Genomic DNA, 13,052 nt, shown 5'->3' with positions numbered 1-13,052 from the left:
TTTTTATTATACAGTACATGACAGGATTGCACTATGTATAGACAAATCCGGTTGTATGCGGAAGTAGAAGGGCCACAATTACTGCAGTTTCACCTCCCTTAAACTGGCGTATAGCACTGTAATTTATGTAAAGGTTTTCATTTTCTTTAAGCACTTTTGCCAAGAAAACTGCAGAACCAATTATATGATGAAAATATAGTTATCAAATCCCATTAAAATAACAAATTTTCAACAAGATATAGTCCAGTTATAACGGACAGCCTATGATCTTTTCTATTCTAAAGTTTCATCAGCTGCTCCAACAACAAAATGGAATGACAAAACCAAAAGCTTCTGCTCCATGACCTCAATTTCACTTTCGTTAATCTCCATTGTTATTAAGTCCTCATGTTTCGATGGCATTATGAGCCTCTTGCCGACAAAGGGCAGATGAAAGCACATAATCATGGAGTTTGGTGATTTAAATGATAAGCTAGGTTTGATTACTCCACGTCAAGACCGTGTCAGACCAAAGCGTTATTGTTATTCTTTTCCAAACCTATGTGTCATAATCAATTTTAGTGTGGAAGTTAGATGGGGATGTGATCTATCCATGTCGTGAGTTGTATGTTTTGTAAAAAAAAAAAAAAAAAAAGAATTAATTAAATAAAAAAAGGGTAGCATAAGAAGAAACACTGAAATGCCAGTACAATAGTACTGAATATAGAAACAAAAGCTGTGGCTGGGGGAGGGTATTATCCGGTGTCTTTGTCTCTGCTCATGTTCACACATACAGTTTATTCTCTCTTTGTCTGTGTGTCTGTGTGTCTGTCTGTGTGTGTGTGTGTGTGTGTGTGTGTGTGTGTGTGTGTGTGTGTGTGTGTGTGTGTGTGTGTGTGTGTGTGTGTGTGTGTGTGTGTGTGTGTGTGTGTGTGTGTGTGTGTGTGTGTGTGTGTGTGTGTGTGTGTGTGTGTGTGTGTGTGTGTGTGTGTGTAGGATCCAGGTTAATGATCTGATAGTGGAGGTTGATGGGACCAGCCTGGTCGGCGTCACTCAGAGCCTCGCTGCCTCTGTCCTCCGCAACACCACCGGCACCGTCAGGTCTGACACACACACTCACTCACTCATTTTCTCTCTTTTTGTTTTGCTCATTTCACACAAAATGTGTGGAATATTTTTAATTTTTATTTATTTATTTATTTTTTTGCAGATTTGTGATATAAATTGGTTATTTTTCAGGTTTTTGGTTGGTATATGCTAAAACTCTCAGGTTTGTGACGGATTATGTTTTTGCAGTTGGTATGGGGTGAATCTTTCGGTTTTATGCACTGGAATGTTTTTATGTTTGCGATTTGTGTGCGTGTGTAATGTTTTCAAGGTTTGCAATGTTGCCGTGTGTTTGAGTTTCTCAGATTTACGCGTGTGTTTTCTTTTGAGATCATTAACTTGGCCGATGGATTTCAAATGTTTCCCAGGTTTGTGATTGGTCGGGAGAAGCCCGGGGAGCAGAGTGAAGTGGCTCAGCTGATCCAGCAGACTCTGGAACAGGAGAGATGGCAGAGAGAGATGATGGAGCAGAGATACAAACAGTACATGGACGATGACGAAGAGGTACGTGCTTGGACGCACAAACGCATGCGGGACGCACAACCATACATGGAGAATATGCATTTCGTACATCTTTCACATGGCAGCAGCTTTGTCTTTCGGAACGTTAGGAAATAAGGAAAGGTTTATGTTCAATAAACGCAGACTCCAAAAACATTTAATAACTCTAATAACTAATGTTGCTTTGTCAGCTCATGGGCCTTTTAATAGCTGCAGGAAATCAGAAGAGGGATTAAAAGAGAGAGAGACAACAAGAGTAGGGCTGCAAAGAATAATCCATTAGATGTGAACTATTAAAACTATAGTGCGCAACTTAAAACATTTATTATTCATTTTTATAATAATGAATGTTCATTATGTTTAAGCCATTGCCAAATGAGTTGATACAGAGCTAATTAAGACTATCCGCTCCACACAACTCTCTCTGTATTTCTCAGTATGGCTACGTTTACTAAATGGTGTCGCCCGCCACATTCACATGCAGCAGCTCGAGTGATAATTACCTCTTCTGAAGAGTCCATTATGTTTTTTGTGTTTTTAAATCCTCCGTGTCCTTCTTGGTTTGACGCGTTACATTTTTTTAGCGACTGCGTTGAGGAGGGGTGGGGGTGTTGTGCTATCTCCGAAGGCTTGCGTCATGTGGATGCACCGACAGGGTTTTTGTGAATACTTACAATTCTTCATGGGGGCAACAGAAACTATGCACTATAGCTTTAAATTGCCAACTATTTTGATAATCGATCGGTTTGAGTAATTTTTTAAGAAAAAAATCAAAAGTAAGTAAGTGTGTGTGTGTGTGTGTGTGTGTGTGTGTGTGTGTGTGTGTGTGTGTGTGTGTGTGTGTGTGTGTGTGTGTGTGTGTGTGTGACAAAATGTCGGTCTGTGTGTCACCATGTGGCCTCTACTTTCAAACTCAGTCCAGCATCTCCACCTTGTGATCGGAGAGGGAATCAGACGGTTCAGCACTACAACAATAAGCATTTCAATTGTTGTTGAGTGTTTCAATAAAAGCAAATTACAATTAACTAAGTATATTTGATTATTCCAGTAGCACACTCCGTTCCCCATTACACTGGGGTCAGTGGACTGAATGTAAAGTGTCTCTGTAATTACAGCATAACTAAACGAGGAGTTAGGTTGTCGGGGGCGATTAAAATCATGGCTGCAAGTTGCCGTCATTCCCCATCACCAGACGCGAGGGCTCCCACTAAAATATGTCAAGATCATGACCTCGGGAATATATCTGGAAATTTGGGGGTTTATAATGACCTAAGGAGAATTTTATACTCTGATTCTAATATATTTTAGACAAAATGTGACTGTTCTTAGGCAAAAAAACTAAATATATGAAATTAAAACGAAAGCAATGTCTCACCAGATTTGCATACTTGACACCCAACCATATTGTGGTGAGGTAGAAATTACGCAAATAATAGATAGATAGATAGATAGATAGATAGATAGATAGATAGATAGATAGATAGATAGATAGATATCTATCTTTAAAACAATCTACAAATGTCCATCGTAAATATATTTTTCTATATCGTTTCTGTCGCAATGTTAAATAAAGCAACGGTCAAACTGCATTAAAGGACATTTACGTCCTTTGGACGAGGCTTTACGGTCAGATCCTTGTACGTTGTGTTTATTCTGCACTAAAGTTCTTTAATAAAATGAGAAATGCTCCATACTTTTCATTTTTCAAGTATTTAATTCACACAGGAGTATACAAAAAAATAGGCTTTACCATGTGGTTATTTCATATAGACTAATTATTGAATTACCAGAAAACATGCCATATCATGATCGAGATATGAACTGACTTATATCGGGATAGAAGATTTTGGCCATATATTCTAGCCATACTTGAAAATATTACAAAGTTTGGTTGGTGGCTTGTCAATAATTTCTTATTGTGGTGGGATTCTGCAAGGGGAATCTGTAACTGTGACTTATTTCAAAAAGCCTGGCTACGGCTCTGCTCATCACTCATCTAAACAGGGGTTTCCACCAGCAACATCCTGAACTTTTCCAAATATGACACAAAGAGACAGAAATTATTTTAAAATAGTTGATAGTGTTGTAGAAATTCTCCTTGTTCTCCAAAAAATAAAAAAAATAAAAAAATCACAGTCGCTGGTGTGATGAATCAAGTCTTTATGTCATGCTGCATGGAAGGTCGGCATGTTGACAAATCAGCGTATTGCCAAATGTAATGTTTTTTCTTTTCGTCTTTTCCACACCTTTCTGTTTACCTGCAGACGGGGGAATATGCGACGGACGAGGAGGAGGAGATGAGTCCAGTGTTTCCAAACTCCATCGAGGTTTTCGACCTGGCCGAGAACCAGGACATGTTGTCTCCTGTGGAGCTGGACCCCGAGAAGCTAGCCCACAAGTTCAAGGAGGTGTGTGTGATTTTGATCATTTGGATGCTAAATCTTTTTTTTTTTCATTAATTTATTTCACTCATAGTGTAAAACATGTGCAGGACCCCCACCATAAATGTCAATGCCTGAAACTCGTTTTTTTTTTTGATTTATTTGTAGGATTTTGAGCATAACATAACATTGAAACTAATACAAAGAGTCAACACATTTATTGATACAACCAATACCATAAAACAGACAATTAATACTAGAGATGTTCCAATACCGATGCCAGTATCGGTATCGGCTCCGATACTGCCTAAAACACTGGTATCGGTATCGGGAAGTACTGGAGTTTATGCACTGAAAATCTACGTTAAAGTAGTTTATTTCTTTTTCTTTTTCCGTTGTAACTGACTGTCAAACTGGATAATAAAAGAAAGTTCTTTGGCATTCATTGTTTGTGTTTGTTCATGTTTCACAAAGAGTTTAACCTGACAACAAAGATATAGAGAAATAGAAATAATATCACATCCATACAGGGATAGTAGTATACAGTTGTTAAAACATAATAAAATATATGACACACTGGTATCGGATCGGTACTCTGTATCGGCCGATACGCAAGTTCAGGTATCAGGTAGTAAAAAATGGTATCGGCCCATCTCTAATAAATACTCATAACACCCATACTCTAAGATGCGTACCGGTCTCCAAGCATCAACTATTAGAGTAACTCCCAGAGAAATTCTGTTCCCCCAGTTTTATCAGGCTTTTTTGTTTGTTTTTGTTATGGATTTTCTTTTCATCTTTGTCTCTGTCTGCAGCTCCAGATTAAACATGCAGTAACCCAGGCAGAGATCCAGCTGCTGAAGAGGAAGGTGAGAACACTTCACTTTTCATCTCTTCTTGTTAACATGCAGCAATGAAATACACTGCAATAGGGCTAAATGATATGAGGAAACTGTGCGATGACGTTGTTGAATATGGTGATAACGATATTACTTGAGAGAAATAAAGAGATATTAAAGTGTACTCCGTTCTGCTGCTTCCAGTATTCTGCTAAAACGCAACAAACTGCTTGTTGAATTTAAAACGGATGAAAGGAAATCATTTCCATCATTCTTTTATTGAACAAATTGAACATCAAATTAAACATAAAAGGCACCACTAAAAAAAAGACAGATTTTAAAGTGCAGTTTTCTACTGCTATTTTCTTTTAACTAACGCAACAAATCTCTGAGTGTCTTTCGCGATATGTCGCAGCCTTTCACTATGTGTTTATTGCGCCAGTTGATATGTGAAAAAGGAGGATATGTTGTGCAGCCCCACACTGCAATATCCAGGTTCCACTGCAGAGGAGAATGTACACTAGCATAACATCAGATCCTTTGCTGGCTGAACGATGACTTAATGCTGGCTCTACCTCCCACATACCTCCTCCTCCTCTTCCTCCTCCTCCCACATTTCCACCCCTTACCTCCAGCTGGCTCACGCGGAGCAGGATAAGTTGCGTTGGCGGATGGAGCGCGCTCAGTTGGAGCAAAACATCCGGGACAGTAAAGAGAGGATGGAGAAACTGGAGGGCTACTGGATGGAGGCGCAGTCCCTGTGTAAGGTAATCTATGAGAGGATAAGAGAACACTCGAAGCAAGGAGGACTATCAATCATGAATGGATGAAGTATTTTCTCTCATCATTTATCTCCCCGAACGTTAATCATTTGCTGATGGGATGTGCGTTTGTGTGTTTTCAGGCAGTGGATGAACACCTAAAGGAAACCCAGGCTCAGTACCAAACTCTAGAGAGGAAATACAGCAAAGCCAAGAGACTGATTAAAGAGTACCAGCAGAAGTAAGGAAGGAGAGATGCATTCAAGGTTTGAGAGTAGTAAAAGACACCAAAGCTTAAATGTGTTTGTGCGTTGTAGGGAGATTGAGTACCTGAAGAAGGAGACGGCTCAGCGTCGAGCACAAAAAGAGAATGAGGCAACACACAAAGAGGAGGCGGACAACCTGCAGGAAAAGGTTAGTGAAATACTCACCTTAACACCACTGGTCTCGAGTGGCAAGAGTTCTGTGTCAGTTCGTCAGCCCCAGAAAACGCCTCGTTTTCCCATTTTAATCTTTTTACATTAGGAATGGTAATGATTAACCGTTTAACCGTTAATTGACGATAAGAATTTTGACTGATCAGTTAAAAAACAATGTTATTAAAACAAAAATAAAAAAGTTATTGAACAACTTTTTGTTGCATTGTTAAAAGAAAAATAGGCTAATACAATCTATTTCTTAACTGCGAGTATACTTTCTTTGCGCTAGCAAGTTGCGTTTTGTTTTTTTCTGCTCGTGGCTCTCTGCTGGACGGTGCTTACAGCGGAGAGCTACGTGACACGCTATCGATGAGGACTGGCGGGTTAAATCGGCCGTCCTACACACTGAGTATGCCTGGCGGACACACAGCTGACAACCTCGCAGGTGGATGCGGTGGAGACGGGCTCAAACATACGTGCCGCAGACCACGGTTCCAGAAAAGTTGCTGCATGTGTCCACGACAATGCACAGAACATTTTGGCTCCGCGACCGGTAAAAGTCCGCAACTGTCCATGGAAAGCAGAAAGTATGTCCGAGCCTCCAAGATGGTTGAACTGGGACTCCATTGCCTTTTTGTCGGTTAACGGTTAATGATCAGTTAACAAGGGTCGGCTATCGGTCAGAAAAAAACACTCTAAATTAGCATCCCTAGTTTATATTTGCATTTTAACAGGAGAAATGCCCTTACAATTTTGTGTGACTTTGTTAAAAAAATGGACTTCAAGTGGCCGGGTCGGACTAGTGGTAGAGCAGGTGCACGTGTGCTGAGGGGTTTGTGCCTCGACGCGGGGGTCCAGGGTTCGGGTCTGACCCGTGGTGGTTTCCTGCATGTCTTCCCTCTCTCCCCTTTCTCACCTAGCTGTCCTGTCAAAATAAAGGCAGAAAAAGCCCCAAAAATAATCTTGGACTTCATAGATACTGCATTAGACTGGTTTAAATCATACTTGTCCAAATAACTGTTTTCAGTAATCGCTGGTGACATGTCAGCTGGCTCACTGACATGTGGTGTTCCCCAAGGCTCCATCCTTGGTCCCTGTTTGGTCCTCTCATTTTTCTACATTGCAAATATTTTTACACATTACAAATCCTCCATGCAGTGCACAGTGAAGTCCACAAGGGCGTTGGAGACTGACGCATTGAAAACAGTTCTGAGATTGTTCGGGTTCATTTTACAGTGGTGTTTCCAAAAACAAGTTTTCATTTTAAGAAACTTTAAAAATAATATGTAATATGTAAAACAAAAGACCATATTTTCAATTTAACTGTTATTTCATGTATGGCAGTATGGTGGTATTCAACTGCAGATGGTTATTGTATGAATCATTGTGATCACAAATAGAACTGTGCACTTTTACGCATGGAAAACATAACCAGAAATGAGTAATATCACATAACCTGCTCTTGGCATTATATTTGAGCTGCTGTATATTCATACAATATATATTCATATGTAAAACTGCACGTCCCAGAACCAAAAAAAAAGGTAATCTGAGGATAACTCTCTACAAGATTTCCCAAACTGTCAGTGAAAGTAACAGCAAGAAGTTGCACTTTACTTGGCACAGCACCGAAGCACTCGGCACAGTGCACCCTAACGTGATACACGCCGTGCACAACAAATATCGAGCCCTTGATAGTGAAACTGATACCATTCTTTAGAAAGAGTTGGTTTTGTTCAAGTGTATTTCGTTGTCCTTATATGTTGTTGCTTTCCCAGATTACAGACTTGGAGACCAAAGTGGATGCCCTGAAGACCCCCCAACCCTCCTAGACTGCTGCTGCTACTTCCTACCTCCTGTCTGGGACTGGAAGAGGAGGAGCTCTGCCTTCATTCTGACCTAGGCTGTATTTTAATCCAATCAACCATTCACTGCACGGACAGGTAGTTAGGGGGGGAAAAAAAGAATAACAGGGATGACAATTGTGAAATAGAGGACAAGGGTTGCGACATTCAAAGAGGAAAGAAGCATCCTCTCATCTGACATCTAACCAGCGATCAATAACCAGTCAATAACCAATCCCAAAATGCTCCTTCTGTAATACCCAGAATCCTCCTTGTGTGTCTTCCTGGCAACCCGGCTTGGCAATCAACACGGAAACCACATTCAACAACCTGTGCTTTATTTATGGATGATCTGTATTTGCTTCTCCTCCCTTCAATATCTTACCCGGATTCAAATTTATTTTAAACGAAGCGCTTTTATCGAACAGGCTCGTCACAAAGTGCTTTACAGAGTGACAAGAGGGCATGACCGCAAAATAAAACCGAGGAAAAGGACATTTGATTTGTTGTTCTACTACTTTTGAACTAGGTGGTTTGCCGAACCACTCCTTCCGTTGTTTGGGACCGGACTGGATTCTTCCGAAGAGGACAAACGTGTTTTCTGTCGCATGGCATTGATCATTCGAATCCAAAACCTACACGGAGAAGCGGCCACCGCATTTTTAAAAGACAAATTCGGAAGTGGGACCGTGGTAGTAATGTGCAACAAAAACTTTGAAAGGAAATAGCCACCACCTGCTGATAGTTAAGTAATAAAAACTACAAAACAACATGACCGACAAATTTCTGATTAGTGACATAAACTGTGAAATAGCAGAACGCCCACCCAAGCCTTTGGTTTCTCTTTTCTAGCCTGACTCTCTGCAAGCGATGGAAAGAGTCAGTCAGAGGCGTGCTTTTTTTTCTTTTCTTTTTTCTTTAGGTCTGAACTGTGGTGGCATACTGTTTGTATATATTCTATACATGTATTTAATAGTGTTTAAATGGCTTAAGCAGTTAAGTAGGTCTGATATCCGAGAGAAAGGCAGTGCAATGAGCGAATGACTACGAAATGGTTCTGTAGTCCAGATTCAGTCCGTTTTCATCTCTTTTCTATCGACATCAATGGCAAACAGGGTGTGAATAGTCTGTGTGCTTATAGAGCTTCTGATGGTGTGTATTTGTTGGTGTTTACTACAGTATATGTGCGTTTACACACACACCAACATCCTCTTATTAAGGATAGTCATGTACTAATAGTGCGTTCCATTTACCTCTCGAACTCAGAAGCCAGAGCTGGGAATGACGTCCCACCCGAGTTGAATGCGTTCCATTTAACAAGTCGGATTTTCACTGTGGGGTTTAGCTCTAGCCAGGTTCGCCATTGTTAGCAATACCAGTTGATAACTACGCATTACGCTGTTATTTTGTGCATACAAACAGCGCAACAACATGTCCACAGATAGAAGATGAACAGTAATGTGTGTACGACTGACGGGGTTTCCCCCAGAAAAGTTGTTAAGCCCGGTGGCAAGGGTCGCGAAATTCAGAATTAAAAAAAAAGAAGCTATTAGACAGATTCCATAGAGCCCCATATTAAGTCAGGGCTGAAAGTTACCTCTAGAAGTTACCAGTTACCAGAATATATTGCAAGCCACCAGGGGGAAACCCTGGACTGATTTACTGACACACAAATAAGACAGAAGTGCTAATAAACTGTATGTTACTACAGCTTTCACTACTGTTGATGCACGGAGCAGCCATGTTGGATTTTGAGCTCGGGGTACTATGAGGTTTTCCGACTTCCCAGCTCGGAAATCCGAGTTCATGGGGGCGTGTTTCTGACTTTGACCTCGGAAACTTCTGACCTCCGAGTACAAATGGAACACACTATAAATTCATTGAGTTGGTGCAGGGTTTTCAGAATCCTACTCTTATCCAGGATCACAGAAAACATGAATCTGCTAGTTTGAATTTACTAGTTTCCTGAGGCTATTTTGTGTACAGCTTCTATTTGTACTCACTGCATAGTTTCATGAGCCCAGGCTAAATTTAGAATCTTCAGTTAACATACGTACAACAGGATCTCCTGAGGTGCACTTTATAGTGTCCATTGTTCAAACATGTCCTGGAGGCAAAACTGTTCCGCAAATGATCTCATTAGTTGAGGTAAACATACGTGGGTGTAGCCAGAGTGCCTAAAATTCCTGAGGGATCAAATCTGTTGACAATGTATGGGTCAGTGTATATTACGGTTTTTACATAAATACATAACTTAAACAATTGTGTATATTAAGGACACTTCAATTTGGCTTTTAAAGAATATTGACCAATATATGTACTGAACATTTGCAGTAATTTGCCAGTTCTCTGTGGTGGACAAACTATTTAACTATTTATCACTGTTTCCAAATGACCTCAAACATATGTTTTGGCAATTTTAAACCATTTCCTTTAACATATCAGCTAAAATCGATTGATATTAACTACTATGGAAACCAAGAAAGGCCATAATTAAATTTTTTTTTTTTATAAGCAACTGATTACCTAATTTAAATGTTGAAATTTAAATACCGCTGAATTTATAGCACTGCATTTTTAACTTAGAAATCTATCTCCTTGCGGTCTTAATTCCCCTCTTTGTTTCCCAAGTGGTGCAGTTTAAAAAAATTAAATTGTGGGTTCACAAATTAAAATAATTCCAGTGTGCGAGGTTCCAGTCCCTTATCGGAGTGTTTCTACCGTGGATCATGTGACTGACGGGAAGTAACCAGATAGGTCAGATTGATTCCTTCAAGCTTGACTCATTTTCGAGTCTGAATGTCACCGATGTCATTTAAAACAACCAGATTTTTAAAAACTGATGTAGAATTTAAGTCGAGTTTTGTGACTGATGGACGCAGGTCAGACAAATGGTTTTATATTGTTACGTAATATTTAAGTGCTACACATTCAGTGGTATTTCAGTTTCAACACTAAGTATTCAGTTCAGATCTATTCTTATTTTAAATTCTAATTATGGCCTTTCTTTGCTTCCATATAAGCCTGTCCCTATATTGACCTCTAATAGCTACTAAGTTAGCTAGTTCTCAAAGTCCAGTAACTATTTATATATGCTAATGTAGCCTACTGACTTCCTAAAAGCTTAAAATACAATATTCATGAATGAAAGAATAAGTAAGCTATTGATATTGCGATCAGTATTTGTCTTTTCCAATCAGCTAATGAAGCCTTGTTATGCTAACGTACCCGGATAGTTTTGCCTCTGAGAAATGTTTGTCAAACTAGACCTTGACGTGGATATTATGAGCGACAGTGTTATTCAGAAAACGGTGTGCGTGTAAACACACTCCACATCTCTTGTATTAGGAGAAGAGTAGAAGGTCCCAGTGCCAGTATTATGACTTTAGAAAATGAACTTAAGTTAGTGATACATGCCTGACATAGTCCAAATATGGGTTGAATACAAAAGTGTTACTGTGGTCGGAAAAGATCAGATCTTTTTTTTTTTCCGGAACCCAAGGACCAATGGAGGTTCAGGTTCAGCCGCATAAAAATTGTTTTATTTTTCCAAACATTTTTTTTTTTTTTTTTTTGTTCAGATAAATTGGATAAGTTGCAAACACTCAAAGCAACAGAAGAGACGGTATAGCTTGTTAAATAAAATATGCTCTTTGGGTCAGATCTTGAAAATATATTCCACCAGTAATAGAATTTGAGTCACTCACTGTAAATGCGGAACTGTCATAATTGGACCATGGAAAAAACTAATTAAGACATTTGTCCATGCAGTATAGTCTCTGTTTATACAATATGATTTTTATATATATATATATATATATATATATATATATATATATATATATATATAACTATTCTGATTAGACTATTTTCCAGTAGTTGATAATGACAAATATGAGCTTCATATTTACATGTGGATGGCAAAATGGTGCTGAGTAAGACAGTGTTCACACACAAGTAACTTATACAAAACTTTGAACGGGCAAATTGTGTATTCCGCTGCTCTCATGTTCATCACCACGGTGGTTATCATGATTTTGTGTATGTCCTTATCGAGATAATACAGCTTGCTGGCAAGCTCTGATTAGGTTGCATTAATAAAAAAAAAAGACTAAATTAAAAAACAATTTGATTATCAATAATGAATGCAAACCATTATTTTTTTTAATTTTTTTTTTACAAACATTCCCAGAGAATGAATCCAATGATGTATTGTAGTAAGTTCGGTGATCCCTTGTCTTTTCCTCTAGCACCATCTTCTGGTCAAACATTTAATTTCCCATCGGCCTCAGCTATACATTGTATTTAGTGCTAATTAGCAAAGGCTAGCATGCTAACCCCCTAAACTAAAGATGGTGGTCATGCCTGCTAAACATCAGCATGTTAACATAATTAGCATTGAACTCAAAGCACCGCCTCGATAGAGCCACTGGTGTGGCTGTAGGCTCTTAGTCACGCTGGTATTGTCAAATATTATCATATAATCTCATCTTGCAAACACAGAAACGCATTAACAAATATGTGTTAATGCAAGTTCTGCGTGTCATGAAAAGTCAAGTCTAATGTTTAACTTCCAAGCACACAAATCCATGGTTGTTTATAGCATGTCACTTTGACACATGGTGTGACAGAGCAGACATGCCTTTTTAAAATAAGGCATTTGCTCCTAGAAGTTGTTTTGTGCTGACCTCTCTGTCCCTGTTACCAGCGTCTGAATCTGTTCACCTCTGACCTAATGTTACAGGAAATCTTTGCCGTTAGATTTTCAGTGACTCATGGGAGCAACGCTTGCGTAGTGCTCGACTCGAGAGCTGTGTGTGTGTGAGAAATGTTAACCCACTGACAGTGCTCATTTTTCTGTTTTTCTTCTCTCTGGTAAAATGTGTCATAATAATGAGACCACCCAGAACCGTTTGAATGATGGACTGATGAAATATCATGCTATAAATCGGTTTGAGTTAGACGAGGGGGAGGGACTACAAACTGGTTGATGTTTTCATGTAAGATTTACATTTTTTTTTTTTAAAGACCCAATCCAAGTATTTGTTCAAAACATGCAGTATATTTCCATTGTAGTCCTGCCGGACATGAACAACAGTCTTCTCGAGCATTTTTTAGAGGAATGAAAATCAGCCATAAGCAATCTGCCTTGGGTATTTTTAATTTCTTAAGTATTTTTTTTATTATTACAGTTTCATCTCTATGTCAAACCAATGTGAGC

The 13,052-nt window shown here is 39.2% G+C and overlaps 1 protein-coding gene across 5 annotated transcripts in view; it reads left to right on the top strand.

Moving 5' to 3' along the window:
* The window catches only part of LOC120575189 (neurabin-2-like), a 37,690-nt gene extending 28,050 nt beyond the window's left edge, over positions 1–9,640 (top strand). For all 5 annotated transcript variants that reach the window (XM_039825850.1, XM_039825851.1, XM_039825852.1 and 2 more), the window contains 8 exons: positions 976–1,080; positions 1,455–1,590; positions 3,852–3,995; positions 4,784–4,837; positions 5,443–5,574; positions 5,712–5,809; positions 5,886–5,982; positions 7,766–9,640. In XM_039825850.1, the coding sequence (XP_039681784.1) occupies positions 976–1,080; positions 1,455–1,590; positions 3,852–3,995; positions 4,784–4,837; positions 5,443–5,574; positions 5,712–5,809; positions 5,886–5,982; positions 7,766–7,819 (820 nt within the window). In that variant the 3' untranslated portion in view covers positions 7,820–9,640. The remainder of the gene's footprint in view (positions 1–975; positions 1,081–1,454; positions 1,591–3,851; positions 3,996–4,783; positions 4,838–5,442; positions 5,575–5,711; positions 5,810–5,885; positions 5,983–7,765) is intronic.
* The last annotated feature ends 3,412 nt before the right edge of the window (positions 9,641–13,052 follow it).

The sequence above is a fragment of the Perca fluviatilis genome, chromosome 15, assembly GCF_010015445.1.
Source record: "Perca fluviatilis chromosome 15, GENO_Pfluv_1.0, whole genome shotgun sequence".
NCBI lineage: Eukaryota > Metazoa > Chordata > Actinopteri > Perciformes > Percidae > Perca > Perca fluviatilis.
This window is presented reverse-complemented; position numbering and strand designations above follow the sequence as displayed.